This window comes from Penicillium roqueforti, assembly GCF_015533775.1.
Source record: "Penicillium roqueforti strain LCP96 04111 chromosome Unknown scaffold_12, whole genome shotgun sequence".
Classification (NCBI taxonomy): Eukaryota; Fungi; Ascomycota; class Eurotiomycetes; order Eurotiales; family Aspergillaceae; genus Penicillium; species Penicillium roqueforti.
The window spans coordinates 28,678-54,730 of record NW_024067576.1 but is presented as its reverse complement, the minus strand read 5'-3'; the positions used below and the strand labels follow the sequence as shown (position 1 = coordinate 54,730).

Below are 26,053 nucleotides of genomic sequence, written 5' to 3'. Positions count from 1 at the left end.
ACCTAGGAGCACCGAAAAATTCTATGCTGGCAGCTCTTGGTCTACATTACTTCAGGTACCAATGGTCCAATGCAAGAGTCTTAGAAGACCGTGCTACGGGGTAACTCAACAGACTTTGTGCATCCGACGGTAGTTGCATGCAACCACCAAACCAATAACATGAAAAGCGCCGCCAAGCACTGCAAACATATGCTAAAGCTGATGGGAATGACCCCAAATGTCAAAGGTCCCGGGGCTCAGTCTCTCTGGGAATCGACAGACGAAAACACTCACTCCAGTCAAGAGGGAGAGTGCTTCTGCGAGGTACCACCCAGCCCCAATTTCATTACTCGCACGCGTCCAACCCAAGTCAATCACACTTTGGAGGATAGGCAACATGGCAGAGATAGCGAGCTGGGAGAAGACACCTCCTCGCAGAGTCCTCATTTTGTTACCTCCACCGCCGGTGTCAAACAAAGCGAAGGCAGCGCCAATAGCGGAAAAAAGATTGAGCCCCCAGTACTCCCGCTGGATGAAGGGCCTGCAATAAAATGCGTAATATGTCATGGATGTACCAGCTTCAAGGGCGAGGAAGCAGATTCCGAGGATATCCAGTCTGCCCCAGAGATGGTGGATATTGTAAGAGTGGCTTCTTAGAGTGTGAAATCCAGCGCCGAGCTGAGGCCAAAGCAGATGGTTGCCGAGGCCGTAAAGGGCCCGAAAGCAAATACATCGCCGCGGTCGAAATTGAGGTCTTGAGAACGCGGGACAGTGTGATTAAGTTCAAATCCAACAGCAATGAAGGCCATTGAGCCCAGAAGATGGGTCCAGATGTTCATTGTTTCGATATGTAAACAACGCCACAGGCGCAATAATCGTTTGTAAGAATATGTGGGCATTGGATGGCCCTCCAAAATATAGTCATTATCACGCAGTCATCCTGGAATCAGCTCTTTTCTTCCAATAGTTGGCCGGTATGACTGATTGTCTGGCTTGGACGTGGCTGCCAAGCTCCCAGTCAACAATTGGGAGTCTTCGAGCGGGGCGATGGTATCGTGCGTCGGGTCATCTTTGCAGTCTTCCACGAGCATCTGAACGTGTGGTGATTTGGAGGAAGCCCAGGAAAATTCTGAAATATTTTTAGAGATGAAACGATCTTGGCGGGGTGCAACCTTTTCTCTCAAATCTCTAAGCGCCTCGTTCGCGGGCAACACGCGACTGTGGAACTCATCACACCGAATACGTGTCGCGATTGGCGGGCCAAAAATAGTCTCCTCGAGAGACAATAACCCTCCGTTTATCGCTGCATTGGCCGATTTGTTGTGGTGGTGTATCTCAGGGGCCTCAGATGCATGGCATATATCAACAAGTCGAATGAGTTTTGCTCATTTGAACCCGCAATTTTGGAATGCCCACGAATTACACAGAGCGAGATGCGGGACAAGTCAAAAACGGATACGCTCGCCAGACTGCTCAGCATGGCGTAGGCTACTTGGCTGATGATCCAACTCTTTGGTCGCTTCATTCTTAAGCTTCCGACCACTACGCTTGAACTATCCGCGGGTGCTATTGTGATTTGTACCTTTGGAGCCTTTATTTGTTGGATGCACAAACCAAGCGATGTACATACCGGCATTGTGCTTAGCATGGAAGTTAGCACGACCGAGATTCTCCTTGAAGCTGGTGATCTTGCCGCTCTACCTTACCGCCACGATTTTATCGCCAAGCAATCTTTCACTTGTAGTTACGATGTGATGCGGTTCTTTGGTCTACGTCTTGATGACCGCGAAAGGCCCTTGCGGCGCTTTCCAAATGACCGATTCCCGAATATCGGAACGTTTGAAAGATCCTCCCTGTTTTGTTGACCTCGGCATTCGCTTCTTTTCACCTCATAGGATGGTATTTTATCTTTCCTTCTCGAATTGAGCAGATTCTTTGGCGGATCTCAAGCTCTATTGTAAGTAACGGTTACAACCGTGCTATACTGGATCTTCGAAACAATAGCTGCTCAGCAGCGCTTTGGTAGGTGGGACAAGTATCTGATCTGGCTGCGGCTGAAAAAGCCACCATCACAGCCACAAATCGATGCGGAGGCCACTGTGGCGCGTCAGCATACTGTCAGTCGCTTAGACGCTTTTGAAAAAGATTAAAGGGAGGCAAAACCTATCTTACGTTGGGAAATTGGTATTATTCTTCCAATAATCTTCCTGTATGTTAGTGCTCGGGGATATATGATTGGTGGGGCTCTTACCATTTGTACTCGCAATGAGACATTTGTGTAGTGTACGAAAGCGAAAATGCGAATACTCAAACTACAGGACTGCGTAGCTGGATCTTAGTTATTATGTGATAGCAATCCATGTGGATCGTGACAGCGTGGACTTTCCACTAGGGTCTAGGAGTCGAACAGCGAAGAGGAAGGCAAGAAATACATTCGCACATCTTCTGGAATTATCAATATCTGGCATGACAACTTTAATCTGGATCGAGCTCAGGCCGCTTTGCTGGCAAGCATCTTTCTCTACGAGGCCGACTCAAAGTCGGCCAGCTAGGTGTGGATTGGTTCAGCGGTGCGCGTAGCCCAAGAGATAGAGCTGCAAATCGACTCCGGTCCCTGGCCTGCGGTCGACGGGGAGATACGAAAACGCGTATGGTGGGGCAATATGCCAGGCCGGGATGGATTATTCGCGCTCGAGATGGGGAAGCCGGCATCAATCAACGACCAATCCTGCAATGTTGATCTTCTATGCCCAGTGGCCGAACAATATGTCACACAGAGAGTAATGTTGTTATGAGAGCCGGTTTTTTGGATAGTTCATGAAACACGGTCAGAGATCTAGGGCTCGAAGTAGACAATAAACTTGACTAAATAATAAGAATAGCGCCTACTAATGAGAATGCAGTCCAGATAGCCGTGAGGACCCTAAGTTGAGGCAAACAGAACCTATATTCGGTTAGTTGATATAGACCAAATAATGACAGTGCAATACGTACTCTTCCGCACTAAGACCAATAAATCCACCCCAAAACAGCCATTGCGCAATCCAGAGAAGGAGCATGCTGATGATCGTAGCCGCATACAATCCCACAAATGATTTCTTGGAAACCCGGCCATCGTGGCCTTTCACAGAGTAAGTGCCATAGTCCGTGTGATCTCTTCCTTTGCTCTTTATCAACGGTGTTTCTTCTGGGTCCCTACCCTCGCTCCCCATCAACGGTGTTTCTTCTGAGCCCCTACTCTCCACTAACCCTGTGCAACATTCATCCAGGTGGTCCATCAGTTCCTCAATCTTCGATGTTGTCTGCTTGCCTCCCTGCCAGTTTGGTGTGTCCAAAACAGGTCTAGTCAACCTGCTCATCCTAATAGCCCGTATTACCTGAGCAATCACCACGCTAACTATGATAAGCCACGCGAGTGCTCCGGCATACATCATTTTTGCAGGTCCCCCCCTCTCCGCTCCGTCCATGCCTCCAAAGTAGAAATGGTGTTTTCGACCATAATGAACGGTCATAAGCAGGTAATATGCTGATAGAAACTGGAGGATCACTTCAGCATATAGCGAAGACCCGGCCGCGAAGAACTTCAAATCTCCAAAGGTTGGTACACCAATCAAAGAAATCGTCAGCCAAGTAGGCCGAGGCATTGAGCTCCAGAGAAGCATTAATTGGATCACGGGAACGTTCTCATAGCCAGGGGTTTGTTGAATAAGAAGAATATTGAACAGGTTTGCAAAGAGTTGTAGGGCGGCGATTAATGTTCCCTTGACAACCCATGGCCACGGCTGCGGGTTCCACGGAAGGCGGCGTGCGACTCGACGTATTATCCTTATTCTCTGGCTGAGAGCTACTCCAAGAAAAGTAGCTATATTGACTAGAGCAAAGCTTGTGAGTTTAGACTCATTCGAGGCACATTTTTCGGTTGCCCTTGCGTCTCCCAAAGAGGCGGTATAGGTAATGTCTGAATCGTTAAATGGCTTCAATTTCCAACCCCACGGAATCATGTCGAGGGTAGTCGGGACGGCTAATTGACGCCAATTATCTGGCAGACCGTGCCAGTCCTGCACATTGCCACAAAGATCATGGAGCCACTTGATATAGTCAATTCGTGTCTCAAATATCTGGCACGACCCTCCGCAGGAATCATAATTGATGTTGCGACAAAAACAAGCCCTGTCAACTGCGCGCTTGATTTTGCAGTAGCCACCGACCTCACAAGCATCGGTTGCACACTGATCAGTGAGCCCAATCACTTGCTCCGGCATATCCGTGACGCATTTGGGCCAGTGCCAATCTTCGATGGGAATGTACGCGAATTGGGTGGTTTTGAGTGTGTCCGCCCAGTTCTCGGGTAAGGATGTCGACCCACACGTGGCATAAATCCAGAGACGCTCCTTTGTGAAGTCTAGTTGTCCTGACCCTGAACAAGGTTCATTGTTGAGATCTATATTGAAGGTGTTGCAGAAGCAATCTTTGTCAAAATAGTCGCCATCGCCGATGCGATGCAGGACCAGATCGTAGATGCGACGCTGAACGAGATCGTAACCAACAGTTTCAAAATCTAGAGCGATCATAGAACGTAGCCTTTCACTATACTCCCAGGGACGAGCAGCGTTTCCGGTGTGTTGGGTAGTGCTTGTGAAACCGCAGGAGGCCATTACATGTCGGAATGGTTCCATCGATGAAGCGGAGACCGAGTCGCTCAGACATGTTGGTGCATTGTGAATCACGTTAACGGCTGCATACCCTTCAGCTAGGGAGTGTGGGGAGAGACTTTTCAGACCGCTCGCGTCGCCGACATCGATAAGCCACGTTCGACCTGTGATAATATGAACCCATTGATACAACTGCGCTTTGGCGAGAACCGATCGACCACAGTATGGGAGATAACTTTCGATAATGTCGGGGGAGAATGCAATGCTGAGGCAGCTGAGTTGAGTCAGCCATTGGTGGTGGGTGCAGATAAAAGCAAAGTGGGAGGTGCATCGTTTGCTGGTGCATTTCGTCATGGCACGCAGCCAGGTGGACTGATCTTGCTGGGCGATGCACTGTGGCATAGGAGCCAAATCTTCAGGATTGACCCATCCATTGCGGTTGTCTTGGGGCAACAAGATACCGTCCTTCCCATCATACTCAACGGTTGTGGTATGGATCGCTTCTGCGGGATTGATGTTGGTGGCAACGATAGATGGAGACTGGAGGAAGCTACCTTTCGCATCTGCCCCGTAAACTCCCATCAACGGCACAAGACATGTAGAGATTTTCATCTTGCCGGTATCAAGGCACCGAAGTAATGTGAACGAAACTGGGAAATGATATTTCGGTGCGGGGTTGGGCCACTAAGTATGCCACCCGTACTAGTCGAGGGCTGTACCTTGTAAGCGCCGTGCTGGTTTCAAATGTTCTTTTGAGTTTTTTTAGGCTCAAGAGTCAAGATACGGCTACCAAGCCCCAAGAATGTTTTTCTCTCACGAATTAAACTAATAATATTCCTTGGATATTCCACGATGGGTGTGATCGCGGAAAGCGGAAGCTTCAAAGGCGAAAGGTTTCGGCTCCGTCAGTTACACTTACACTCACCACACGATAGACTGAGGTTATTGAAAAAGCTCGGATAAGATCAACTGGAATTCGCGACCAGAAACCAACGTAGCGCGAGTGGGAGATCGTGCCGAGCGGCCTCAACGGCGCCGGGAGACCACAACCTGCTCAGCCACGATTACAAGTTTTGCAGTTAATGGTAATTGAATCGGGGATTCGTTATTGTCATTTAATCTCCCTTTTTCCTTTCTTCCCCCCAATACAGACATATTGATATTGCTTCCTCCTGGCCTTTCATCCCTCGCTCATCGATCTCATTCCTGGGCATCTTCGAGCCCAGACCTCCCGGGGAGCCACAGGCGACACTTTCAAGCCACCAGCACAGCTAACCAGCACAGCCCACCGAGGGACTAGGCCAACCTTCACCCTACTAAGCTTACCATCCTCCTGCCACCGAGGCAAACACAACCTTTATAAGTTATCGGCCATTTACCAACCTTCATCGACGTTCCCCAGACCGATTTACATGACTCGTGAACACAGTTTGGGAATTTTAAAGGGGCCAAATACTATTCTCCACTGGTGAGCGGGCTAGCACCAAAGAAGATTGCCCGCGCTATACTAATGCTATGCACTATGCCTGATACAAGTGAGTGCCCACCCGGTTTGAGAATCGTTAGTATCATCCTTTTGGGGCTTTCTCGTTGCAGGGATGTGGATTGAGAGATGAATGGATGGCGTCCCGTGGAAGAATGTTCTAAGATTAGGTGACCTTTGTCTAAGACTTCTCTACCTTTTTTTCTTTCTGCTTCCTGGCTTCTAAGGTTTTCAGTACAGACATCTTGATCTTGCGACCTCTTGGCCTTTGGCCAATATGTACACTCCTGTCATTAACGATGGAGATTTCTGCATGGGCAGGTCACCGTGCACATGTCCTCGTCATCGGTGTCACTCGGGGCACTCCATTAAACATTCGAGTCACGCCCGACCAAATGACCAACTTCATGGCCTATTCTGGCATTTAGGTCAAGTCACGCCGCTCACGGATAAGACTCGCGATTTCGATCACACTTCTTTGGAACCGCTGGGTTCTTTGGATATACACTTCGGCAAGGATTCGGGGCCTTTCCCGGTGCTGCTTCCCAGCAATGACGATGATCGGCTTTCAACTATACCCCGATTTACTGAACCTAGCGATCCGCTAAATCCACCCGCAGGATTCGCTGCAAACAACAGTCTATTCGGAGAACCGCCATTCGAGGCTGCTGATGTTCACTTGAACATTGATCATAGCTCTACTGCCAATCTGCATTCTCTCCTTGTAAGCCCGCCCCTGGAATCATGTGCAGAATCTGGTCCCATTACAAACTCTGATTTCTGCATGGACTATGCCCTTGGCTCTGATGATTCTGATGAGCCGATGTTGGATTACTCTACGCTTCCGAATCTTCTGTCCGCTTACAACTATAGCCACTCTTCATCTCTCTCTACTCCGCCTTTTGGCTCCGAGGGCTCACTGGGATTTAACCTAACAATACCGCCGCCTACAACGATGACATATGCTTGTCTCGCTGAATGCCGCCCCCCTTGCATTATCACTGCGACCCTAAATCTCCGCTTACTCCACATTCGCGAAAACAGTTGCTTTCTCTCAGAAATCGTCGCAGCAGCGGAGGCCAGAGTGCCAGTGGTCCTGAACCAGCACGTATGTCGGGGTCTGTCCTTAAAGACAACAAAGATGCTGGAATGTCAGTCTGCCGCATGCTACAATGCGGATGCGCTCTTCGTCCTCAGAATCCGGTTCTGTTAGCACTTCTCTGTTCTCGGCTCGTACCAAGTAGACTGGTACGTCACACTCACCAGATGCCAATGCCAATGCCAATGCCAACGCCCCTTCTACTGGATTGCCAGCAATCGCACATGACCGACTAGTGGGACATCTGTCAAAGGCGGTCGAAGCGGCTCAGAATGATTTAACTACGGCTTGGCGTGAACACCAGAACTTCAAAGATAAGAACATTTGACATAAGGATATAACCCATTTTTTGACACGAAACACAACGAACACATATTAACTCTTGTGTTGTGGAAATGTTCTTGGCATTCCACAAAGCGCCAGAGCCATGATGCCAGCACATCTCACCTTGTGAATATCATCCATCTCCGGAAACATGGCAAGCAGTGGAGAATCTACCAATTCAACAACATGCCATAAATCCATCAGCACATATCTCTTTAGAGAATAATTCCCTCAACATATCGCTTCCAAACCGGTCATTCATATCATCCCTTCTTGTAAACTCTGAAATCTCCTCTTTTCGATAAGTAAAGGCTTATATTATACCTTTAGCCCTGACTTATCAGATGTGAGTAGGTTCTTGCTCCTGGGCTTAGCTCATGTGCGACAGAGCGCGCCCATCTTTTTATATTCGCCGTAGAGCAATCAGAAGACCTGCGCTGGAAGTTTGTAACCACCAGGGACCTGTTCCTGAAACACGCCGTTGGGGTCGTATTCCTTGGTGGCAGCTCTGAGCTTAGCAATGTTATCCTCACCCCAGCTCTAGAGGACCCTCTATCAGATATTGGCGTAAGTGAGGTAGATGAAGTCTATCAGATGCCGATGAGACTTTAAGAGTGCGCGTTGCTTGTTCATAATGTCCTAAATCACTCGTTCGACTAGCACATCGTCTGCTTTGTTTGCATAGCCAGCAGTCATGTCAATCATGACATCGTCTGTCCTTTCGGGCGTCAGGCCGAACATGTTGGTGTCGTTAGTAACGGGATGAGGCTGAACAAAGAACTCCACGAATATGCTGTCCACATTCGCGATTTTGCTCACGCTCATCTCCCAGATCTTGAAAATCCCCATGTAGACATTGGCATCCAGGTTATGGAACAAAACTGTAAGCTAGAAGGCACTAAAGAAATAATTAGATTTGTGGAGCATGAAATGGTAGGGTGTTCGTTATTGTTACTAACCGTTGCTCGTGAGATGGGATATTCTGTCCTAACAGGTCCACGACATTGCCAGTAGTGTTGAGCGTCGCAATACCTCCGAAGTTTAGAATCTCAGTGAAAGCGTAAATAGCGGGCTTCTCGACACACTTTGTATACCACATGGTGTATCCGAGAGAAGGAGCTCCCCGCCTGAAGAGTCCAGACATACATAGCAAAGTCAGGTAGGCTCAGGGCTATGATTGGCTGAGCTCCGGCCAGCTGGATCCGCTACCTCCCGACAGCGCTAGTCCACTTCAGGTATGTGAGATGCTCGGCCAATAAACAGTCATCTATGGGTTCAATCGACGCTTTGATCTCGAAAGGATAAGCTTTCTGGGCGAGACAAGGCTGGAATAGACAGAATAATAGCACATGTCATCAGGGAGAAGTCGTGAAAGTGGACCGTTTTGGTTGCCTTAGTTGGGAGACGGGGATCCCTCCTGCTGTCCTTCGAGCTAACATCCTAATTCCCGGATATAGAAATGATCTGACTGTACAGATAGATAGAGGCCGGATGATGGGCGGATGAGAGTCTTCCTCCCTCTACATAAACCCTTCGAACGATCTTCCTTCGGAACCCCAGCGGTCTTTGGAAAATATTCCTTCATTCAAATCTATTTACGACTCACGCCATCCACCACCACAACCATGGGTAAAGGACTCGCCAGACTCATTGGCTCCGGTATTGCTTTTACTTCTGAAGCTGCCCATGCAGCCCGACACCGAAACAAAGATTCTGTGTCAGTTTCAGAGACCCCTCGCTCTATCTCTGGCGTAGAAAGCGATTGTGGGGACTCGGTCGGTGCAGATAGTCGGACGACTTATACAGTCGGCCTCGAAGGTCGTGCAGAGCTACCCAATCGTGAGGGCCGCTCAGAGTGGGGCAGCGAGAAAGGGCTCCCAACAGGAGATGAAGTTCCACCATACTCACCCGGCTTGGAACGACAGAGGGATATAAACAAAGCGAGATGTTCATCGGAAGTCGAAGAAAAGAGAGGGTACCACTCTTTTGAGACAGGAAAAGACACCGAAACCCCCACTTTCGATACCAGAAACGACCGTGAGCGCTCGATGGATGGAGATGAGGCTGCCTGGCAACTCGACGAAGCGACCGAAGAATTCGGATTGCCCACATATGATCAAACAGAAACTCACCCTGGTCCGAAAGGTGCTCAGAAAGACTTCGACATGAGTGTTGATAATGACCCCGATGAGATTAGTGCACAGGACTCTGAAGATGAGAAGGCGAAGAAAAGAGAGCGCATGATTCGCTCACTCGTGGCACTGGCTGGGCCACCACCAGCTCAACCGCAGCGACTCCCATATCCTGTAATTATTCCTCAACGCAGGCCTGGCGCGAAGAAGCGAGGATTTGTGCGTGCATATGCGCCCGTGTTGGCCGACTGCGGTATCAGCCAAGATGTGTTCTTGAAGTTCATCAGCGACTTTCATAAAGCTAGTCAGGTTGGTGACAACCATTCCTTTTCTTGACCATTATGGGATTGCGTTTACTTACTCACTCTTATCACAGGCTTCAATGTGGCTCCAGGTCATCGTTTGCGCAGCCAACATCACTGGCTTCTCCCCTTCATTAGCAGTTGCGTTGACCGCTGCAGCTATCCAGATTGTAGCGGACACAGCACAGCAATTTCAAATTCGTCACCGTACCAATAGCTACCTCGATAGGGCAAACCAAGAGATCTTTATTCCTCGTGGTCAATACGCGATGATCATGAAATTTACGGATCAGCCTCCCAAGCTCACGAAGAAGCAGAAGCAGCAAAGAGAACAGGATTCGAACTCCCCTAACTCGGAAGCTAATCGACTTGGCCAACTCTTCTCAACCGAGCAGATCAATTTTAATCAATCAGGAGCGACAGGTGAGGTCAATGCCGGCCTGTCTCAGCCCGAAAGACCTGAATTCGATGCGGCAGCGACAATTTCAAAGTACACTCACAGCAAGGAGCACCCACAAATGAACGCATGGAAGCAACGCATGCAGCATTATCGATTGGGAGATGGCGCAACTAGAGGCGAAATGCAGCTTCCGGAGTGTGCACCGCTAGTTTTCCCGGAGATTGACCGAGCTGCTATACGGGTCAGAGATGGCCTGGAACCCAAGTCGACTTTCCAGAGTGGAAGAACCTGGGTTCGGGACTACATCGATCGAAAGTCCCAGGCATCATTCGTGAGTACCAATTCCTTCACTCACGCCCTCGCATATCGATAGAGCAATTCTGACAGGAAATAGGAAGCCCAGCATCAGGGTTCTGCGCTGGCTGTTCCCGAGTCCGGACGCAAGGCCTTCACTTCACGCTACAATGACCCCAACCATCCCGTGAATAGTGGAAAACTTCTCACGACCTTGAGCGGTGGCTTGTACCAGCCTAAGCCAAGTCTATTTGAGCGTGCTGGGGCTGCCATCAAGGAATCCCAGGACAAGAAGCGGGCTGCTCAAGGTCTTCCCCCGAGTGAAACCTGGAAAGAGAAGTGGGCCCGAAAGAAGAAGGAAACTGGCAGTAGAATTAAGATCCTTGGGGAGGATGTGATGTATCTGATGATCGTCAACATGCCTACCGAGGAAGAGCTGAAGGAGTCCGTTGCTAAGTTACAGTACCTCGCGCAGCAGGGAGACCTTGGAAGGGATGGGACAGGAGGGATGGCTCTCGGCCTTGATGTCTTTGATGTCACTGAAGTAGTAGCGCTGGCTGCTAATACTTAGACAGACTGTCGGATTTTCTGGTCTTTAAAATGAGAGTTGATAGTGAAATGTCAGCAGTTAGAGATGTATTTCTCAAAGATTTAGAACGACTGGCTGACTTATCAAAAGACCTAACTAGGACTAGCGCACCACGGGACGAGTAGTCCTCATGTTTTCAGTCCAATGTCGGATTGGTTTTTGTGTAACCGTGATGACGACGGCGAGGCTGTAATAGCACCCGAAGACTCATCATAGTCCGAATGTCTTTCCGTACCGCGCGGATTTCCTTCGACTGGGGCACAGTACCGGTTACCTGGGTATCCGTACTGCAGGTGGGGGCCGAGGGGCCGACCGTGGAGGATCTTCAGCTGGACACGGACACGAGACTAAGAGCTGAGCCTATTGGGGAGTGCCTCCTTAGACTTGCTATGGAATAGGGAACTCGGGTTTCCGACAGACCCTGCGCCCTCTCTTGTGCCATTGTCCTTGCCCGCTCCTTTTGGCGTATCGATATGGCCCCGCTCAACTCGTTTCGCCCTCGAGCCTCTAGAAGCTGTGGGAACTGCCGGGCTGTCAAACGACGTGTAAGTGCCGTTCTACCTTTGCTCTGCTTATTTTCCTCTTGTCTGTCAGGTCAGAACTCAATTTGTCGTGTCTCTACATAGTGCGACCAGCAGACTCCCCATTGTGGACAGTGCATTCGAATGCGCCAAGAATGTCCTGGGTACCGAGATAAATGGGACCTCGTCTTTCGTGACCAGACCGACCAAACCATACAGCGATACAGGAAACCGAAGATCGAAAGTCCCGCCCAAGCCTTGCCTGCCCCCGCCCGCAGCTTGAGCCCCAACGCCGACGACATAGGTGTCAATTACTTCCTCCGCAACTTTGTCAGCGGTCAGTCCTCTTCACGGGGATGCCTGAACTATATTCCTTCTGTTTATCGCGAAGATGGCGAGCATCCTACTCTGGTGGCCAGCATGGCGGCCGTAGGACTCGTGGCCTTGGCCAATTCGACCCAACAGTCTGACCTGGCAAACCTCGCGCGAGCCAAATACACGGAGGCGATCCGCAATGTGAATGTCGCCTTAACATCGCCCGTGGAGTCCGTCAAGGACAGCACTTTAATGTCGGTAATCTCATTAGGAGTGTTTGAGCATGTCTCCGAGCACAAATCGTGGGTTCGACATGTCCAGGGCGCTGCAGCGTTAGTAGTTGCCCGGGGCAAGGGCCAATTCACTAGCACGGCCACGATCCTCATGTTTAACCAAGTTCGCGCTGATCTTGTGCTTGCTTGTGTCCATAACGAAGAACCGTTTCCGAAAGACATGATCCAGCTTCAAGAAGAGGCAGCCAAGCACATTGACGCCTCTGGTGCATTTTGGCTTCTGGGGATCTTAGGTACCCGGTGCGCAGACCTCCTGATGGGAGTCAGGGCGAACACTAGGCAAGTTCCTTGGCCTGAATACCTGGAGGAAGCGACTATGATGGAACGTGAATTCCAACACACCGCCTTGCTCCTCGCCACACAAGAACCCTATACAGTCACCCAAAATGCTTGCTGGGCGCCAAAACTAAGCTATAATGGACGAGTTGACCTATATAAGGACACTTGGGCAATCAGAGTGTGGAATAACCTCAGAAATCTTCAAATGATCGTATACGAGATCATGTTATACCTCTTGAACAAGATTCTCGTGACAGACCTTACACTTACGTCGGCCGTCCGGCAGTCTCTGGAGCTAAAGGTTCAAATGGCAATGCAAAATCTATCAATGCTAGGAGATGATATACTCGCTACCATCCCTCAGGCTTTGGAATTCCTATCCTCCGCGTCCAACACTCCCTCCGTCGATCTATCCTTCCGCGGCAGCGTGTCAGGCGGGTATATCCTGACCTGGTGCTTGTACATGGTTGGAAAATGCCCAGCCACAAAAGCTGAGACCAGAAGGTGGATCATCCAACGCCTACAAGACTTTGGTAGGAATATGGGCATCTCAATTGCACTGCGTCTGGTTGATGATATAGCAAAGATTGACCAATTTGCCGCCTAGACATCATCCATCCAGGTGCTCTCAGCTTTACTCGGTTGTCAAACAGCAAGCAATGTAATTATAGATTTTATTTTTCATTCAGGTTTTCGTGCTAGCACTTTATGTGAATGGCTCGTGTAGTTGCTTAATCAACGCGCGCATGTATACCGTCCAGCCAGGGATGGTGGCTTCTCATACCGAAACCGATCGCCTACTGGGTACCTGGCAAAGCCTGACCACCTATGAATCGTGGGAATCCTTGGTAGCCGAGCCAGAGCTCACCAGTTCCTGGCGGGCCACCGAAAATCTCGTTCTTGCGAGCCTTGAGCTCATCGACGTCCCAAGAAGAGAAGACGATCTTGTTCTTAAGGAATTCAGCTTCGGGGGAGACAATCCAGACGAGGAAGTCGGCAGGAAGAGAGACTGGGAAAGAGTAGTCATTAGTTAATGGATCACAGAGACGGACTAACCACAAAGAACAAAATCAGTTGATACTCACTTTCATCAAAGGCAAATGGTAATTTAATGGACTCTGACAGCTTAGCAGACATGGCTGTTTCGAGGAAACCGGGATGTACATTGTGAAGACGCACTTGCGGGTTCTCGACGGCGAAGGACTGCAGGACCTTGACGGCGGCCATCTTACTGCTGACATAGGCGCCCATGCCGGCGAATGGGGGGAAAATAATGCCAGCCGTGGTCAGATTGATGAATGTGATTGGCTTGTCCTCGTTGGGGCTGACTGTCTTGTTAGCCAGGACGACAGCCTGTGCCGTTACCAGTGAACCGACTACGGTAGTCTTGTAGCCGTCCAGGAAGGTAGCCGGATCGGCTTCCAGGAGCGGAACAACAGGGGCCAGTACGCCGGCACAGTGGATCAGGATGTCGATACCACCAAACTCGGCAGCCACCTTGTTCATGGCGTCGCGGACGCTCGAGGCATCGCATAGCTCAGCCTCGTGAGTTTGGATCGTCACCTCGGGGTGGCTGTCGCGGACAAGGGCGGCGGTTTCCGCCAGGGCGTCGGCGCGTCGACCGAAAAGGATGAGGGCTCGGGGGCCCGATGCAGCGAAGGATGAGGCTGTGGCCCGGCCGATGCCGCCAGATGCGCCAGTAATCACCACAACCTTGCCCGCAGTAGAGAGGCTGGGCTGAGTTGGATTTATGCCAGCATATGTGGCAGAGTGAGTGGTCTTGGTGTACGATGGCGCAGGTGATGCCATTGTCGCTATCTGAGTTGGAACGTAGTGTGTGTCGTGAGGGTTTTGGCGTAAGATGGAAAGCGCTAAGATACTGATAGATAGCAGTAAATACTTGGAGTGTGGCCGGGGGGGAGGATTAAATAGCCGTGTTACAGTCAAACGAGGGGAAGGATGTTCATGCTGGTCATATATTCTTTTGAAAGTACTCTACCTTGCTAGTATTTAGGCTGCAGCCCCGAAGTGGAACCGAGAATGAATCTGTTCCCGTGCTTCGGGGCTTTTACTTCGGCCTCACCTTCAGGTACGGACTCCGAGGAGACATGGCCCACATGAAAACCCCCCGAACAGGCCAATGACAATGGCGCAAATGCCCTTAGCTCGGCCTGGGAGAATCCCAGCCAATGGGACCCAAGTTTGCATGGATCCTTCGTATGGGGCCAATATGAACAAAGAAGAACGAAGACAGAAAGAAGAGGGCGTGCAAATCACTGATCACAGAATATGACTCATGATAAACGAATAAGGAATTTTGAGGGGAATTAGCTTGGATACAAATCTCTATAGTACGAAGGGGCACAACGCGCAGGGTCGTTTTGGCCTGATTGAGGTCTTAATTCCTGAATTTGGCCTGGCAGAAAGGTATACCGCCTTAGTTATGCCAACTGAAGCTTTTGGCGCCATACAATTTAATTATCTCGACTTTTCCAGGTGGTTTACTAGCGCCGTCATACATGAACATGAAGCTATGCGGAGATCACCCGATCTACCACCACCAATAATAGACATAGTTCAATTCCTAAAAAGCCATCTAAATGCTATATGATAGAGAATAGCCAATCACTGTGCCAATAGTAAAATCGCTGTGCCAACAGTATCTTACATAGCCAATTGATCACTCTACTATCTAGCAATTAAATGCGGTTTTGAGAATTGAAATATCTTCGTTATTGGTAGTGGTAGTGGATGCTATTTAAATTACTCCATAGTGATAGGGTGATTTCCGAATAGCTTCATGTTCATGTATGACGGCGCCAGTAAACCACCTGGAAAAATGGAGATAACTGCATTTATATAGCGCCAAAAGCTGTATGTTCATGGGATCCTTGGGCCTGTTATTCCATCCAGGAATCAATTACAATATTAGTTAGTTACATTGTAAAGAGATGCCTAAAAGCGGTTTAAATTTAGGCGCGAATCAGGCCAAAGCGGCCCTGCCCGACGAGCAAGACGCCCGGTAAAATCTTTGGTTTGATCTCTGAGGGTGGTCATCATAGAGATGATGACGCGATCAGGAAGTATCCAGGGCAGCTGCATCGCTTCCCCTCCAAGGGTTGGTTTCTTCCACTGATCTGATCAGCGCTTCACAGCTGGCCGATCGGGGTTTGATATTGAACTCCCAAGAAAGCGGATGGCTAATCACCCCAGGTCTGAACTCAGGCTCAACATGTACCTCGTGACCATTTCTGACCTCTTTTCTGACATCAAACACTGCCAGTGACCGGGAGATAATCAAGTAAAGGGCATAGTCGGCCAAAATGCGACCAGGGCATATGCGCCGACCGAACCCAAAGACGAAGGTACGCGGGTCCAATTCAGGCTCCCGGCCATCAACATTCAAAAAGCGCTCAGGCTTAAACTTCATTGGCTCATGATAGACTTCGGTATCGTGCGCAAAGGCCCTTCAGTGATAGTCAGCGTCTCGATCTTGCGCAAAATTTAGACCAGACTTACCAGATGTTGGCCAAAACCAAGGACCCCTCAGGAATAAGATGACCTTCATACATGTCATCCTTGACTGACATGTGTGGAATCCCCATTGGCGCTACAGGATGCCATCGAAGGGTCTCCTTCACTACAGCATCGACGTAAGGGAGGCTTGCACGATCGACCACCGTGGGCAGTCGAGCACCGCCCAAAATTCGGTCAATCTCCTCTTGTGCTTTACGTTGTACCTCTGGGTAAAGGGTCATGGCCAGGAAAAAGGTCTGAACAGAAGAGACGGTCTCGGTTTCGTTAGTCTAGATGGTCTTAGGACTAAGAGTAGTAACATACCGTGTCAGCGCCGCCTGTATATAACGATGCGGCTGTCCATTTCGCAATCATTTCTTCTTCTGTTCCATTTGGTGGGTATCCGCCTGCTTCAAATAGGTTGGACAGATAAGACGGATCATAGTTGCCACTTTCCATTCGCTGTCGCACAAAGGCATAAGGCTTATCAGCAACATGCTGAAGATTTTGTTTCCAAACTTGCGCAGTTCGCTTGAATCCGGCCCCAGGGAACCAAGAGGGGATGTATCTCACTACGTTATTTAGTATCGTTTCTCCTGTCTTTGCAAGATGCCTCACTTACAGGCCGGAAATACGTCCACCAACCAGGCACCCGGAGTTCCAGCGACAGAAAATTGCTCAAGTGCCATTTTTGCAATATGAACCAATGGGTCCATCTTGTCTGGTTCAATGGTATAGCCATATGCTATCTTGAGAATGACTGCACCCGCCTCCCTGAATTGAATGAATCCATCAGCTATTTCAATGGAGTGAGATTCGGCGCTCAACTTACGTTGAAATATGCTGGATCAAATTCTTCGGATCTTTTAGTACACGTAATAAAAATCGATGGCTCTCCACCTCTTGCAATTCATTATATTGAGACACAGCAGTCTCCGAGCCGAGATATGGCTGCATTGCTTTGCGATAGGCACGTAACCGGTCGGAGTAAGTTTGCATTGCCAGAATATGCTCCCAACCCACCCTAGTTATCCAGGATTTAGTGGGAGTGTGGTCATTTTGTGCTCGTCGACCTACATCTGTGACGCAAATACGAGATTCGGCCGCGAGGAATATATTGCGGACCGCTTACCCAGCAATTCCATCGCAATTTGATGATGATTCAAAATCACGATGGTCTGGCCCATGACAGAGATAGAACTGATTTGTCCTGGAAGCCAATCGAGATGTTAGACTGCCAATGATGATTTCGCCGGTGTCCCAAATGACATGTCTTACCGTAACGATCTTTGAATTTCAACCAATGCATCCAATCTTGCGCCCCTGGAGGCGGCAGATCATAAATATTACCCAGAATTGGTTTTCCCGGCGGGCCAGGGGGTAGTGGCCCATGAACCCTTCTGCGAGCAAGCAGGACCATGGCATACAGCACCATTGCCCCGATTCCCACGCTGAGGATCACGTTTAGAGGGCTGGCGATCATCATTGACGCGTGCTTTTGGCACTGCACAGGAAATGCAAATGATTCCAAGATATCAAGGCGACAGCCCGCTCTTACCTCATGCATTCTTTATTAGTCATTAACAGGAAGCGGGGGTCTTGGCTTCGTGCTTTTGCTTTAGTGCGCACTGTTTCTAGACAAGTGCCGGCGATATCCACTTTTGCATGGACATGTCCAGTCAAAACACGCCAAGTCGCTTTTGTATCTGTGACTTCGGGCTGTGTGGAGGCTGGGGTCACCCTCATACCCACATGAATCGGACCGGCCCTGTCACCAATCATGTGGTCGCAAAACATCGTCTTAGCGATGATTGGCCTGGAAGCAGTGAAGTTGGAGCCGGGACGGATGTCTTTGATCCGCTTGATCCCGCCCTGTTCAGCCATGGACCCATTAAGCAGATTATGCTAGCGGAGATCTGTTACATGGCAGCCGAAGCCCTGAGACATTTATTCTTCTTGCCCCTCTATCTACGCATATTTCCTTCAGAACAGTTCCAGCTGATTGCATACGTATTGATGGGGTTGTCAGCTTGCTTCGGTTTCTCCAACACTTGTCATGACATTCCAGTGCCTACCTATCCCATACTTCTGGTCCGGTTGGACTGGGGAGTACCAAGGAACGTGTACCAACATCAACGCATATTCATGGTACAAGGCAGCGGTGCAAATCGCGATGGATCTCGCAATAATTGGTCTTCCAATTTGGCCGCTTCTACACACAGCCAAAAGCCCTGCTCGTAGTGCTAACGAGATCTTAGAATCACTGTAGTCAGTTGTCTACGGTTGCGGTCGCTCGTCAAGTTTTCGAAATCTCCCAACACTACATGTCAGTCTTTTCCTGCTAAAAGTCTCTCGAAAGTGCTAAATCTTTTGATTTACAGATGCCAACACTCTAGCAATATATTGGAGTGTTTTAGAGTGCGACGTTCCTATTATCTGCGCCTGCATGCCTGCTATACCTTCACTCCCGAGGAACATTTCTTCCATTCTTTTTAGACAATCTCCGAATTACAGGGACGATACCTCGCCTCTCAGACATGCACCTCAATCGATTCCGTTGGATCGTAATCAAAAAGACGAAAAATGCAGAAATTTGCAGGTGACCAGCTCTGAGACATATTTGGTTTAGGAGCTGCAAATTATAGTCTCAAGAATCTCTTTCTTGCATTTGCTTCATGCTAATTTCCCTTGCATACAAGCTGGCCACTCACGTGTATACGTCCGTACCAATAGTAATTCTATATTTTGAATGAAAAAAATGGTGAGGATCAAGGACGTTATATATTATAGTGGTTATGGGAGTAGCCTTGTGAAATCTAGCAGCGGTATCACAATCGATCTTGTAAGGTTTATTAGCCTATGGCTAAGTGTGGCCAAGGTTATTTCTAGCAATACCATAATAATTTACATAGTAAGTGGGAAATGCTTGCTAAGAAACGCCCTCTGTGGTTGTTCGAGGGCGCAGAATGTATGTAGTGCACAAGACCGATATCGGTGTAGACGATCTACCCAACCTGCAACAAATAGGAAATCTCTCACTTATTTACACTTGCATACAAAGTCTGTATTAATGTGGATCATTCTCGCCCACCTGACTATTTCCTCCGTGGGTAATCCTCGCCTCTATCCACCAACTCGACTACATCATCCTCAAGCCCATCGGGAGTCGTGTATGTCACCTTATGTGTAACAGACTTTTGGATCCCATTGGTGTCCAAAAAGGGAGTATTGTTGTAATTGTAGTTGTAATTGTAAGAGCGATTGGTACTACCGAATATCGTGGGGAAGACTCGGCGAAGGGTGGAAAGTAGGGTAGGCATGCAGCAGCACATAATCGAAACGTTACACTCGATGACACTGTATGTTGCTACCATGACGTTGTTGTCTTGTGCACGTTGGTTAGCTTGGGCACGAAATAGAAGTAAACACACTGAGCAGGAAAGGCGTCGGCCTTACATGTTAAGTTTGATGTCGTAGAGTACTTTAGCAGACCTGAGAACCTGACAATACTAATTACCGTGATTCTATCAAGTTGTGAGAAGTGAGTCGCAGGAGTTGACGGTTGGGTTCTACTTACACGATACCGATGCTGAACATCAGAACCAGGTAGATCTTCTTACTCGTCTTGAGCTGGAGTCCGAAGAGCATTGGAATGGGCAGGCCGATGATCCATAGATCGGTAGCGATGTTGATTGCCTAGGGTCAGTCAGTTGGTATCTCAATCCAATCAATCAAGTGATAAAAGTCGACGTACCGAATGCGCCCACCAGAAGGAGTTGCTATTATAGCATAGGGCTGTACTTTCGCCCTTCCAGCCTGACCAGGCCTCTTCGACCGGAATGCAAGTAAGAATTTCAGTGATAAAAGTCGAAATCATGAACAGAAAGCAGTGGACGATAGTCCCCTGGCATAGCAGTCGGAATCTGGGGCCCGGGAAGATATGTAGGAAAAAGCAGACGATGGTCACCTTGGTCAGGATAATTGCAGGGATATACGATACTTGGGTTACCCAGGTATACTATCCACGCTGTTAGTTCTCCAGTCTGGAACTCATTTTTTGCCTAATGATACTTGCCTTCGCTGTGTTCGTGATTTGTTTTTCCGTCAAGGTCCAAACGTCCTTTCCCATCCCTGAACCCATCACTGCTTTGCTGTTAGCACAAACCTATAACTCAAGTTAACGAGGACAAACACACTGAAGAATTCAAATATGTCCATAGGTAACGAAAAGATCTAATCTGCTGGTTAGCTGCCAGACTCCTAACTTCCATGATCACACCGTGGCACACTCACAAATGCAAGGACCGCGCACAGGTCAGCCCACTTGAACTCCTTCTTAGCAGCACAGTCAACCACTCTGATGCTGATAAAAGCGAGAGCCAAGGTACCGGTAACGGCTGTCGCGATGGGAGCGATAAGACTCTTGTCCCGGACCGGCCAGTGGCAGAGCGTAGCCGTGGCATTTTGGGACTCTGGGGATATGGAGTCAGCCTAGTCAATCAGTATTACAAGGAGTAGAATTCCAGGGCATACCAAGTCCTTCAATGACGGTGCAGGCTCCCAGTGAGCAAGCCTCGACATTGGCCATCAGTGTCTTGTCGGCGCATATGCAGTCGACGTCTGTCGCGGTACATGTCGAATTCTTGAGACCCGCGGCCAGACAGTCGGCCTAGCGGTCATTATCAGCCGTGACTCGGTTTCATCATTGGAGAGATCTCATACTGCACATTGCGGAATGTTCTGGGTCGCAGCAATAGCCGTAAAGGCTGCGATGGGAAATGCTAGCCGCGTTGCTAACCGCATTAGGACTCCTTCGTCACTCGACTAGAAGCTCTGTAATGAATACACACACAAAGACACAGAGACACGGCGAAAGCAGAAAGAATAAGAATGATTCGAATCGGGACCTGTAAATCGGCACGTTGGGGGGCACCTCGACGGCAGCTTCACGTTTAGAACTTGGTCTTAATCACTATATTCGTTTTATATTTTTTTTGGACAACCAGGCATTACTAGTTTAATCTATTTTTTTCTTTACTTTTTTTTGCTGTGGGCGCCCCTATTCTAGCCATACCCTGATGGATGGGTCAAATTGGAATACTCTGTACAGGCTCTCACAAATGGCATCCAACGGCCCCCAAACGTACTTTTTCTTACACTCTCCGGGAAGAGATGGGAAATTGGTTCTATTAAGGGGCTTAGCGAGCCCCCCCATATCAGCGAATAGGAAGACTAGACTCGAGCTTCCGGAGGAGACCGTTAGCCTAGCAAACCTTGGAGTATCCCAGCCTCTGCGCTAACAGGGATGTAAACAGACTATTCCCAATCAAAAGTACCTTATCCACTGCTGTAGCCAATACAAATAGTGCGATGAGTGTTGGCACTTGACAGATGTCCAGGGTAGGGTCGGAATCGTCCAGGATTCCTGACGAAGGTAAGCAGCCTGGAGTCAATATTAAAATCCCAAGCTTCCAACATAGACTAGAACAAAAATAACCGCGATGTCTGGCCCACTTGCTAACGCTCGGCTCGATTTCGGGCCGTGTCCCTTCGGATCCAACAGCAATCCCGGCCGTGCCCCGAGCCGTGCCCCCCACTCCCACACGTTAGTTGCGGAGCGAAGCGTAGCAATTATATATTATATATTAGCGTGGCCGGGAAAGATTGCAAACACTAGACGATCCACGTAAGAGGTCTGACCACGCGATCTGCACTACTCGGCACGACTCGGCACGACTCCCATCAGTAGATATGGCTTACTTCTCCAAGCCTAGACGGGCCCGTATCCTCCACTTTACCAGGACAGTATGGTGCTGCTGTCGAAGGAGCCCCAATGAGCCCAAGGAGCATCTGGATTAAATAGCTGCGAGCACTCATTGGCCTCTGCACAATAGTACCACTCCACACATCTTTCGATGCCAACCCGACGGAGAGGGAGGGACACGGTACTTAAATTGGCCTGCTTGGTCTGCTCGCCAACCCAGTTCCAGCTGCAGTCACAGTTACACTTATCTGCCTCGTCTGTGCAGGTATAGCAAAATGCCCGGCTTTGCAACCTATCTACTCGGCGCTCTCGGCGCGATTGTAATCGCCCGCCTTGTCCTCTCACTCTTCAAACGCCCCTCGCTGCCCTTACCGCCAGGACCCAAGCCCGTACCTCTAATCGGAAATATTCACCAGCTGCCCAAGAGCCTCCAGTGGCTGGAGCTCTATCACTGGAGCAAGAAGTATGGCCCGATCATGCACCTTAGCATGGCTGGGCAGCCTCTCATCATCCTGTCGACTCACCAGGCCGCACACGATCTCCTCAACCGCCGCAGCTCACGATACTCGGACCGTCCACGCTTGGTCATGGCCGGCGAGCTTGTCACTAAGGGCATGCACATGCTCCTCCGACCATACAACGGCCAGTACAGACTACATCAGAAGATGGAGGCCCCGCTCCTAACCCTGCGCGCTGCGAGCAACTACCGCCCGCTACAGGACCTCGAGTCGCAGCAACTGCTATGGGACGTGCTAGGCGAGTGGGACAAGTTCGGCGAGAAAGGCGTAGACTTCCACCACCACTTCGAGCGTGCAATGGCCAGTACCATCTACTGTCTGAACTACGGCTACCGGCTGCAAACGGGATACGAGAAGGAGCTGATGGACGGGAAGCGCGTGCAGGCGGAGTTTGCGCGCACCGGGCAGGTGGGCGCATACATTGTCGACTCGTTCCCATCGCTGAATCACCTGCCCAAGTTTCTGGCGCCGTGGAAGAAGGAGGGCGAGGAGCTGTTCGAGCTAGAGCGTCAGCTGCATGTTGGGAACTTGAGGAAGGGGCTGAGTAGCGGCAAGTGGAACTTTGCGAAGCATATGAAGGCTTCGTCGGAGGCTGCGGGAATGCCGGAGGTTGAGCTCGCGTTTGATCTAGGCATTCTTGCCGATGCTGGTTTGGATACTTCGACTGTTGCGCTGGACTGGTTTATCGTTGCTTGGATTACGTCGGGGTCGCGTGGCTGGGTGAAAAAGGCGCAACAGCTGCTAGACGAGGTCGTCGGTAAGGATCGCCTACCCAACTTTGAAGACCGCCCGAAGCTGGCCTACATCGACGCTATTGGTGAGTTTCTCTTGTTCTTATTCAAACAATGGGCAAGGTCTCACATGACATGACACAGCGAGCGAGACCCTCCGCTGGCGCCCCGTCGTCGTCCAAGGTGTGCCACACTTCACCAAGACCGAGGACGAGTACATGGGCTACCATATCCCCGCCAACTCAACTGTCCTCCCTAACGCATTCGCCATCACTCGCGATGAGGCCGTCTTCGGCGGGGACGTTGACAACTTCATCCCGGAGCGGTGGCTCGCCGAAGAATCCGCTAATGAGCATAGCGACATCTGCGGCTTCAACACATCAGCCCTCAAGGATCTACCGCATACGGGTTTCGGGTTCGGGCGCAGAATCTGTACGGGCCGTCTCATCGCGCGCAACCAGCTATTCATCCAAATGGCGCGCATGCTGTGGTCATTTGATGTTGAGGCTGGCGTTGTGGACGAGAGCACAGGCGCGAGACACAAGGTCCATGATATGGACTGCACGGAGGGTTTTGTCACTTTGCCCAAGCCGTTTAGGTCAGTGATGCGTCCGAGGGGGCAGTGGGTGCGTGATGCGATTCTGAGTGCGGGCACCACTCATAACCTGAACCACTCGGAAATTTTGGAAGAGGCAAAGATTGAAAAGTCTTTAGAATGAATGAATACCTTTTTTTTTCTCGGTGGGATTTGACTTCTCAACGGAAAGTCGGTCGCAACCTCGTCCTGGCAGAAACCATTCACCGCTAAAATCCTGCTGTCGTCTACCTTACGTAATATTCTTGATCGCCCTCGTTCACAACCACTTCAGAGCTACCCTCTCAGCTTCCTTTTTCCTATTACCATTACGAAATCTAATCTTATTATATTAGAATGAGGCGCTGACCCCTAATATTGGAAAGCACCCCTGGCAAGTCTCCAGATCCTACTACAGCCAGGGCCTCCACCATTTTTGAGTCGAGCTCGGTGTGCTTGGTATCCTTCGGAGCGCATTGCATTGCCGTGTTAAATACTACTTGGGCTATGTAAAATCATGTTCATTGCCTGCTCAAATCAAATACTCAATATTCAATACGTTCGCGACATAAGGCAGACACACATTCCAGAATTCATAAGAAGAATCGACTTCAATAATTTCGGATTCCAGATTCCCCAACAGTCAAACAATTTCAAGGGGGTTTTCTAATTCGCCTTCTTTTCACGACGACAACTAGCTCCATGTTGTCTTCCCAAACCCTGATGGAACTCAAATCCGACTGTGTTCAGCGATCAAATTTGAAGTGTTGGGAAGGCTGTCGATAGCCGACCTATCAATCTGTTCAATAGATTGGAATCCAGCCTCCTCCATCAGAATATCAAATTCAGCCAAGAAACTTTTCATCACATGTCGCACGCCAGCCTCGCCAGCAATACTCAAACCCCAAACCCACAATCGACCTAGGAAGACAAACTTAGCCCCCAGAGCAAGAGCCTTGAAAGCATCCGCAGCGCTGCGCACGCCAGAGTCGAACATGATCTGTCGAACGTCGATACATTAGCATGGTTTCAGTATTCTCCGATCCCCCAAGTCTTTGTTATCTTCCCTTCCGCCTTATGCGTTCACGATACGTCTTTCTCGGGGGGATCTGATAACATGTTCTCACTTACGTATAGCCTATCACCGACGGCATCGACAATCTTTTCCAGAGCATCAAGGCTAGCGATGGCACCATCCACCTGGCGACCGGCATGGTTCGTCACAACAATGCCGTCAATGCCACTATCGCTGGGGTTAGCATTTTTCATGGATGAACTCGCAAATTCTCCTCGACATACATTTCAACACATTTCTCAGCAGCCTCGACGCTTTGAATTCCCTTCAAACAGAAAGGTCTACCGCCGCTTATCCGCTTCCATTGGGCCATGGTCCACTTGACCTTCTCCCAGGTATGGGCCCGGCCATGCCAAATATTCTCGTCGATCCATTTGGCACCGGCCTCCTTGGGATTTTTCTTAGGGTCGATTCCTGCCTCTTTCAAGCGCTGCTGGAACACAGGGTCCTGCAGGCCAATATCACCTACACCGTGATCGTGGTAGAATGCGTAGTTGCCGGTGAAGACATCATTGTGGCGCCATCCAAGAGACCAGGTGTCGGTGGTGAGCATGCATGCATCATAGCCCGAGTCCCAGGCGCGCTGCATCATAGAAATGGCCTGCTCATCGTCGTGGCTCTGGTACAGCTGGAAGAAACGCGGACCGTTGCCGTTGGCCTTTCCAACATCTTCGATGCTGTAGCTACCAGCAGAGGAAAGGCAGTACGCCAAGTTCAATTCCTCGGCAACTTTGGCAACCGAAAGCTCGCCGGTAGCATGATAAATGCGATTGATACCAATGGGGGCGAAGCCGATGGGAGCCGAGACTCGATGACCGAAGATCTCAGTCACGGTATCTCTAGTGTTCGTGTCCACTAGAGTGCGCGGAATAATGCGGTGGCGGTAGAATGCCTGGCGGTTAGCCAGATGGGTCCAAGACATGCCCGCATTACATGACGAATAGTACCTAGATGGATAAGTTGATGAGATGTTATGCTTCGGATGACTAAACTTACCATCCGCCTTGGGACAATTTCTCCTTCGCGAGCTTCTCGACCTCAGCTGGGTCCGTGTTGAAAAGTGGATAGACGCCATTGTTGGTATTCCAGAATGCATCCCGTCTGTAGAGAGACCATTGTGGAGTGGATCTAATCTTGATATTAGGATTGTTGGGGTCCGACATTGTGAGCCGATTGCTGGATGTCTGTAAGGCAAAGTTGAAAAATATATTGA

The 26,053-nt window shown here is 49.7% G+C and overlaps 12 protein-coding genes across 12 annotated transcripts; 6 read left to right on the top strand and 6 right to left on the bottom strand.

Annotated features, from left to right (window-relative positions):
• Positions 1-159: 159 nt before the first annotated feature.
• LCP9604111_5159 (uncharacterized protein) lies at positions 160-636 on the top strand (the record flags this gene model as incomplete). The annotated part of the gene is made up of 1 exon (XM_039072938.1): positions 160-636. One exon carries the CDS (start codon positions 160-162, stop codon positions 634-636), a length of 477 nt encoding a protein of 158 aa, XP_038928621.1.
• A 2,208-nt stretch (positions 637-2,844) lies between these two features.
• LCP9604111_5158 (uncharacterized protein) lies at positions 2,845-5,243 on the bottom strand (the record flags this gene model as incomplete). Its single annotated transcript, XM_039072937.1, has 2 exons — positions 2,845-2,923; positions 2,974-5,243. 2 exons carry the CDS (start codon positions 5,241-5,243, stop codon positions 2,845-2,847), a joined length of 2,349 nt encoding a protein of 782 aa, XP_038928620.1.
• Positions 5,244-6,391: 1,148 nt separating this feature from the next.
• LCP9604111_5157 (uncharacterized protein) lies at positions 6,392-7,327 on the top strand (the record flags this gene model as incomplete). The annotated part of the gene is made up of 1 exon (XM_039072936.1): positions 6,392-7,327. The coding sequence occupies one exon, from the start codon at positions 6,392-6,394 to the stop codon at positions 7,325-7,327; it is 936 nt and encodes a 311-aa protein (XP_038928619.1).
• A 633-nt stretch (positions 7,328-7,960) lies between these two features.
• LCP9604111_5156 (uncharacterized protein) lies at positions 7,961-8,386 on the bottom strand (the record flags this gene model as incomplete). The annotated part of the gene is made up of 2 exons (XM_039072935.1): positions 7,961-8,077; positions 8,186-8,386. 2 exons carry the CDS (start codon positions 8,384-8,386, stop codon positions 7,961-7,963), a joined length of 318 nt encoding a protein of 105 aa, XP_038928618.1.
• Positions 8,387-9,162: 776 nt separating this feature from the next.
• LCP9604111_5155 (uncharacterized protein) lies at positions 9,163-11,236 on the top strand (the record flags this gene model as incomplete). Its single annotated transcript, XM_039072934.1, has 3 exons — positions 9,163-9,978; positions 10,046-10,702; positions 10,766-11,236. 3 exons carry the CDS (start codon positions 9,163-9,165, stop codon positions 11,234-11,236), a joined length of 1,944 nt encoding a protein of 647 aa, XP_038928617.1.
• Positions 11,237-11,727: 491 nt separating this feature from the next.
• On the top strand, positions 11,728-13,269 carry LCP9604111_5154 (Zn(II)2Cys6 transcription factor domain-containing protein; the record flags this gene model as incomplete). The annotated part of the gene is made up of 2 exons (XM_039072933.1): positions 11,728-11,799; positions 11,881-13,269. 2 exons carry the CDS (start codon positions 11,728-11,730, stop codon positions 13,267-13,269), a joined length of 1,461 nt encoding a protein of 486 aa, XP_038928616.1.
• Positions 13,270-13,459: 190 nt separating this feature from the next.
• On the bottom strand, positions 13,460-14,471 carry LCP9604111_5153 (SDR family NAD(P)-dependent oxidoreductase; the record flags this gene model as incomplete). Its single annotated transcript, XM_039072932.1, has 2 exons — positions 13,460-13,671; positions 13,748-14,471. 2 exons carry the CDS (start codon positions 14,469-14,471, stop codon positions 13,460-13,462), a joined length of 936 nt encoding a protein of 311 aa, XP_038928615.1.
• A 1,267-nt stretch (positions 14,472-15,738) lies between these two features.
• Positions 15,739-17,661, bottom strand: LCP9604111_5152 (cytochrome P450; the record flags this gene model as incomplete). Its single annotated transcript, XM_039072931.1, has 7 exons — positions 15,739-16,129; positions 16,182-16,453; positions 16,503-16,750; positions 16,801-16,952; positions 17,011-17,202; positions 17,256-17,388; positions 17,457-17,661. The coding sequence occupies 7 exons, from the start codon at positions 17,659-17,661 to the stop codon at positions 15,739-15,741; spliced, it is 1,593 nt and encodes a 530-aa protein (XP_038928614.1).
• A 269-nt stretch (positions 17,662-17,930) lies between these two features.
• LCP9604111_5151 (uncharacterized protein) lies at positions 17,931-18,574 on the top strand (the record flags this gene model as incomplete). The annotated part of the gene is made up of 3 exons (XM_039072930.1): positions 17,931-18,326; positions 18,448-18,504; positions 18,560-18,574. 3 exons carry the CDS (start codon positions 17,931-17,933, stop codon positions 18,572-18,574), a joined length of 468 nt encoding a protein of 155 aa, XP_038928613.1.
• Positions 18,575-19,273: 699 nt separating this feature from the next.
• Positions 19,274-20,981, bottom strand: LCP9604111_5150 (CFEM domain-containing protein; the record flags this gene model as incomplete). The annotated part of the gene is made up of 9 exons (XM_039072929.1): positions 19,274-19,563; positions 19,635-19,702; positions 19,756-19,874; positions 19,933-20,196; positions 20,254-20,321; positions 20,375-20,411; positions 20,472-20,650; positions 20,712-20,847; positions 20,901-20,981. The coding sequence occupies 9 exons, from the start codon at positions 20,979-20,981 to the stop codon at positions 19,274-19,276; spliced, it is 1,242 nt and encodes a 413-aa protein (XP_038928612.1).
• A 1,236-nt stretch (positions 20,982-22,217) lies between these two features.
• On the top strand, positions 22,218-23,910 carry LCP9604111_5149 (cytochrome P450; the record flags this gene model as incomplete). The annotated part of the gene is made up of 2 exons (XM_039072927.1): positions 22,218-23,277; positions 23,336-23,910. The coding sequence occupies 2 exons, from the start codon at positions 22,218-22,220 to the stop codon at positions 23,908-23,910; spliced, it is 1,635 nt and encodes a 544-aa protein (XP_038928611.1).
• A 585-nt stretch (positions 23,911-24,495) lies between these two features.
• Positions 24,496-26,003, bottom strand: LCP9604111_5148 (uncharacterized protein; the record flags this gene model as incomplete). The annotated part of the gene is made up of 4 exons (XM_039072926.1): positions 24,496-24,765; positions 24,897-25,008; positions 25,065-25,787; positions 25,837-26,003. The coding sequence occupies 4 exons, from the start codon at positions 26,001-26,003 to the stop codon at positions 24,496-24,498; spliced, it is 1,272 nt and encodes a 423-aa protein (XP_038928610.1).
• Positions 26,004-26,053: the final 50 nt, after the last annotated feature.